The 6412-nt window shown below is 43.1% G+C and overlaps 1 protein-coding gene across 1 annotated transcript in view; it reads right to left on the bottom strand.

Moving 5' to 3' along the window:
• The window catches only part of LOC116703537 (insulin-like growth factor-binding protein complex acid labile subunit), a gene marked incomplete in the record, with an annotated part of 8747 nt that extends 3481 nt beyond the window's left edge, over positions 1-5266 (bottom strand). Inside the window, 3 exon segments of the mRNA XM_032538331.1 lie at positions 982-1127; positions 2393-2806; positions 5036-5266. Of these exon segments, the coding sequence (XP_032394222.1) occupies positions 982-1127; positions 2393-2698 (452 nt within the window).
• Between the last annotated feature and the right edge of the window lie 1146 nt (positions 5267-6412).

The following is a 6412-nucleotide window of genomic DNA, read 5'->3' as shown; positions in this document are numbered from 1 at the left end:
GCTGAGGGGTTATGGAAGACCAGGATGCTATCAGCCTGGGGCCCTGTTGAGGTGTTATCGAAGACCAGGATGGTATCAGCCTGGGGCCCTGCTGAGGTATTATGGAAGACCAGAATGGTATCAGCCTAGGGCCCTGCTGAGGGGTTATGGAAGACCAGGATTCTATCAGAACAAACAACCTATGGGAGTGTTTTTCGGGGGGGGGCAGTATCTTTCATCTTTCAGGAACAGTTCCACTTCGGTGTCAGTCCAAGCAAATGAATCCCTGGTCTTACGTTTGGCCATCGTTATTTTTCTGTACTTTCAACAGCAGAGTAAGGTCAGACAGTCCACTTCCTGTTTACACTGGCCCGCACAAGTGAATGGTGGCTCTATACAGCTGTGTGGAGAGATCCAGTATGTGGTCAGGAATGGTAGGAGGTCCACACAGGCTGGGATTAAGAGACAGGTCCTGATCTGGATGTGCATTAAGCGCATTAATCCCTCCTAATGCCTTGTGTTCTCGGCGTATTGCTCTCACTGGCCGGAGGGCAGCAGATGTTCATTCTCCTCAGAGCATCATGTCGGAGGATGGACAGTGTCTCTTTAGGCTCTGACTGACTGATTTCTAGTTTTAACAACATATTATGTTTTCCTGAGACATTGTTCTGGTTTAAATGAAATACTATTGATGGTAAGCAGAAAAAATATATACAATGGTATGCAGCAAAAGTTTTATTTTCAAATGGAATGATTTGGTACCTAGCAATGACAAGGAAGACTTCAATATCATAATTACATGTAAACTATCTAGTTATGACAGTTATGCAAAGGAAACTGAACAAAAAATATGTCTAACATTAGCAAAAAAATGCTTTCACTGCCACTGTTTTGTATTTAAAGCAAAAATGGGGAAGAACATGAAAGTATAGTATACTGCATTTTGCAGCCCTAGCAGGAGCATGGCGTAGGACTTGGGTGCCCTCTGAGACAGACAGGTACCTGTATCCAGAGATGTGGAGCAGCTTGTTGTGCTCCAGGCGCAGCTCTCTGAGAGCAGACAGACTGGCTGAGAAGTCCACCGGCAGAGATGTTAACTGGTTCCAGCTGAGATCCAGCTTCTCCAGGAAGGACAGCGGAAAGAATGCCTGTGGAGATAAAGACAGAAAGATGAAGAGAAGCAGAAATGTGTCTGTTCCCTCCACTGCCCTTTAACCCAGGCCTTCTCCCTCCCTCTTTCCTCCCCTCCATAACGTCCTCCCTCAGCCCTGTCTACTAAAAATGACATTGCTAACTAAACTGCTTTCCTAATTCCATTTTTAAGTATCAAAAATATGTTTCTGATGTCATAGGCCACAGGCTGGCTGAATGAAGAAACCAAAAGTTGACTTATTTTAACTTATATACATAAGTTACATGTCAACCGATTTTGTTGTAAAACCAAACCCTGATCTTTCCAAAACCTAACCAAGTAGTTTGGTCCCCCTTGGTTTACCACATGTATAAAACTGCGCCTGTCGCTGGTAGGACGTGTCACTGAAACATAGTCTGGATTATAATGGAGGATGATTACCTAAAACGCTCGTAGCTCACTGGCCAAATGTCACCTCTGTTTCTGCTCTCTGTGTGCTGCCGTTCTCAAACTCTGTTTGCTTTGGGAAACAGCCAGCTACACGCTGATGTCTGAAGCAAATTTGCATCGTGCAACAAGGCAGGCCTGCTTTAGCCTGCTTTAGCCTAGAAATGTAGAGACACCCTAGCAGCAGCACTGTAATCTGCAGCCAGGGTCAGTCCAGCAACTCTCCGATGGCCTGGGAGCTGGAAAAACCAAATCTGGTCAGGCCAATCACATCGTGTATAGAGTCAGTGGGCGGGGCTTAACATAATGACAGCAGAGTTGTGACGGTTCTGGATGTATTCTCTGCTAAAACAAAGAAGATGGCTGCTGCTGCTGCTGGAGAACAGACCGATCCACTCTGAAGACTTGGAGTTAAACTCTGAAGTCATTCTTCAAAAAGGAAGATGTGTTTACAGTTCAAAGTTTAATCTATCAACCAGCGTTGCTCTGGTTGGTTGGAGCGCTATCCTATTGCTATCCTATTCCCGCCCCCGTGGATTGAGCCCTGCCAATGGGGAGTTCCCAGACCCAACATCTGGAAGTGGGTCTGGCTTGTCAGGCTAGGCCTGCTTGGTTCTTTCAGCGAATGATTATAAAGATTTAAGAGCTGGACACAGCGTTCCACTGGTAAGAGATAATGAGGTGTAACCATGTATCAGCTGATTTAAACAGCTCACGTTACTGTCTTGTGTCAACAGTTTAATATTGTGTGTGGCCTTTTCTCTTCAACGGGTGCACTAAACAACTGGCCCTAGCATTTAGCAGTGTTAAAGTACCCCGTCCCCTCGTTCCTACCTGGGGTTGCAGTTCTTGTATCTGGTTGTTGGCTAGCCCCAGCACCCGCAGGGACCAGAGTCCAGCGAAGGCTCCGGTGCCGATCTGGCTCAGATTATTCCCTCCCAGCTCCAGCAGCCAGGTGGCGTGGGGGAGGCCCCTGGGAACATGCTGGAACCCTCGCTCGCGGCAGTCCACCAGGTCAGCGTGCTCATAACAAATGCACTGGGGTGGACACAAGCGTGAGCAATCCACGGATGGAAAGAGGCATAGGGGGGTATAGAAAGCAAGAAGGAAGAAGAGAAGGGCCAGGGAAAGAAGACGCATATTTCCCCCCGGACAGCGAGAGGATGGAGGGCAGCTTCTTCCGAGGAGTGAAGGCTGGAAAAGTTGAATGAAGCTTGGTGGTTTGAGACTGCTGTCGTCTTTGTCAGGCTGGAAAAATGAAAGCAAGCATCGCACAACGGTTTGAGTCACATGGAGATGCATTTACTATCAAAGGTGGTCAACTTCTGGACAGGAGACAAGGTTTCCCAGAGGTGGGAGAAGTATTCAGATCCCTTACTGAAGTAGAGGTACTACTACCAGACTGTTAAAATCCTCTTAGGTAAAGAAAAGGTTTCCCCTAACTGGTAAGGTCTCGCCAATCCTGCCCCCATGTTTACAGTAGGCCGCATTGTGTGTTGATCTGTGCTTTAGCCAATCAGAGCGCTCTGCTCATTTATATTAATTAGCAGTGGGCTGAACATTTCATCTAGCAGCGAATCCGAGCATGTGTGGGAGGGGAGGAAAAAGGCTCTCAGAAAAGGAAACTTCAACCCAACTTTTTGACCCGTGTGTTGTCCTTGTGTCAAATTTCACTCATTTTCAAAAAGTTTCTGTGTCAGCAATTTTTTTTCTTTTCTTTTTCTTTCAACCAAATTGTCAACAAAAAAAATAACGTGGATGATTCCATACAATGTTGTAGTTTTCAAATGTTGACGCAGAAAAACAAAAAGTTGCATGGTCGACGGGAAGGCAACAACAATACACCCATAGAAACGGTTCAGATATTAGTTATACACGTGTCACTATATGGGTCCTTTAAGTATCTAAGTATCATCGGAAAAATGGATTTAAATTATTAAAAGTAAAAGTACTCGATGCAGAAAAAAATCCTCAGAGTTTAGGAACTGGAAACAATCCCAACAATAATTAATAATTAACTAAGTGTTTGATCTGCTAATCAGCTCAGCTGGACTTGTAGACCTGTATATTGCTGGCTAGATTCGTTTATAATCATAAATCATATTTTATAATGTGTTTTGTGTGCAGACATCTTAATATGTAAAGGAACAACAGCTGTAACAGATGAATAAGTACTATATTTAGTAGAAAGTGGCATAAAAAATGGTTAGTACATTACTGCAGTAAATGTAGACTACTAAGTAACATTCCACCACTGCCTTTGGTGTTTGTTTGAATATGATTTAGGAATACGCTAAACTATAACCAGACCTCTAAAATGGCCCAGCATTGACACCTGAACCAGTTACCATGGTTACCCTCTTTATCTGGAATGGTGCACATGTTTCTTCAAAAAAAACGTCCCCAAATGTCCTTCTTTACATAATTGAATCTTTCTGATGATTGTTATATGATTGTTTTAACACACATTTTTCATCCGCTTTATCCTCCCTTTCTCATCCAAATGTAATTATATAATCACAGCCATTAGGAGCAGAGCAGCCGAGCCAGGATTAAACACACACACACACACACACACACACACACACACACACACACACACACACAGCATAAAAGCACACTGTTATTCAGCAAGTATTCTTAATTTTACTAGGAAAAGCAGCTACACAGCAAGACCGTTTTTGTTGTTTTTCTTCCAACAACAACTGTGTCCTACAATGGAGAAATGTTGTAAATGATGTACATGTTTGTCAAGAAATGTGATTTGTTTCACCCTCTGGTGAGACAACCTGGGGGGGGGGGGGGGGGGTGTGGACCAGAGATGACAGTATGCAGACTGTAAAGATAATGGTCTGTGTTACCTTGACATAAATCTATGACATTTTACTGTTAATTTTTGACAAGTTTATAAACTAAAATGTATATATTCTGCTTCAATAAATGATACTGCAATTAACGAAACTGCTTAAAAAAGACCACTGTCTCAGACATAATTGACATTAACAATATAATTCAGTCTCTTACCGTCCAATTCAAAAATATTTATTTATACATTACTGTTTTAAAAAAATTACAGTTTTGAATCAATTCCAGGAGATATTTTTGTTTATAGATCACTGGTATGTGACCCAGATTATGTATAAAACACAAAACAAGCCTAGAAAGTAACATGCCTCTTTATATGCCCCCCCCCCCCCCCTTCGAAATTTGTATTGCTATGAACAAGTGCCACCAACTTACATTTTAAAAAATGATAAAAACACATAGTCCGACCAATAATCACTTATTTAATCACAGTTGAGCATTTCTAAACAAAATCAACATTACCAGTCATACGCCTTAAGACCTTAGCTAATGTTAGAGATTACTCAACAGGAAACCGCTGGTAGAAAAAAATTATACATGATATTAAAATTGTTACAGGTCTACTCTGAGGTCTCTCTCTCTCTCTCTCTCTCTCTCCAACCCCTAACTCACCTCTTCTGCTGATGGAGAGGCCGGACATCTCCATCCTGGATCATCAACTTCGGTTTGTCTGCTTACGTCCCTGGATGACAGCTATAGGCAGGGACAGCTGGAGACATGATGGACAGAGAGAGACAGAGAGAGAGAGAGAGAGAGAGAGAGAGAGGATGCTGATGGAGGCGCTCGGTGCTTTCAGCTGTGTCAGTAATCCTCTAATCCTGTCCAATCACCAAATGTTTGGTCTCATCCTCTGAACTCTGCTAGCTAGTCCCCCCCCCCCCCCCCACCTCCACCCGTCAATAAGACAGGGAGCCTTGGCTTCTCTCCATCTGTCTGTTTCACTGACTTTCATATTACATAAAGACTGTTACAGTCTCCTGAAGTTTCCAGTGTGTGTGAGTGAGTGTGTAAGTGTGTGTGTGTGTTTTTCAGCACTGTTGTAATTTTTTACTGTACTTAAGTAGAATTTTCAGGTAGGCCTATATGTACTTTTTTATTCATATTTCTGGAAACGTTCACTTTGACTCCACTCCCTTTTATAAATCTAATGTATGCTTTACATTGTAATCATTTGACAGCACCAGTAACAACCAAGGCTACTAGTTTCCAATTTTCAATTAGTTCATATTTCATTTTAGTTTTCTGTGTGGTTGCTGTTTATTTTATTAATGTTTTTGGGGCATTTTAGGCCTTTATTCAAATAGACCAGCTGAAGACATGAAGGGGAGAGAGGAGGAGGAGGGGGGGGGGGGTAAGGAGTACACCTCTACATATGGGTGAGCTACCCAGGCCCCGTGTCGCATGCAGTTTCCAAAACTATTTTTCACTGCTTCTTTTCATTTTAGTTGACTATAATAACCCTGACGACAGCCAGTACCAAGACAGCCATGACTGAAGATTGACCTGGGCTGCATCTCTTAACCCTTACATGAGAGAGACGCATGGAAATCACCGGAGGAGACAGGCAACAAGCAGACGTCTTTTAGAGGGACGAGACGTCTGTCTGGGCTGAGGTAGCAACAGCTGTCAGCAGCAAGGCTTCATAACGTCTCAGTCCCAACGCAGGGTTAACCCCACCACCATTCACTGGCTTAGGTACAGCACCACAGCCTTCTGGGCCGCACCTAGGCTCAATAAATGGAAAATGGAAAAACATAACAAGTAACTGAATCTCAGATCTAATTATGGTATTTGGTCCCCATTTGACTTCTTTAGGAAGTTTTGTCCTTTACTTTTTTTTAGTGTAATTTATTATCTGCTCTAGCTTCAGATACACATGGTAATAATAGTCCAAAATGATGTGAAATTGCAATTTGTTTTTATTGACAATGTAACATTTTCTCGAGGGAGGACCCCCAGACTCCCTGTCAATCATGTTCACCCCCCCCC

The sequence above is a fragment of the Etheostoma spectabile genome, chromosome 15, assembly GCF_008692095.1.
Source record: "Etheostoma spectabile isolate EspeVRDwgs_2016 chromosome 15, UIUC_Espe_1.0, whole genome shotgun sequence".
In the NCBI taxonomy this organism is placed as follows: Eukaryota; Metazoa; Chordata; class Actinopteri; order Perciformes; family Percidae; genus Etheostoma; species Etheostoma spectabile.
This window is presented reverse-complemented; position numbering and strand designations above follow the sequence as displayed.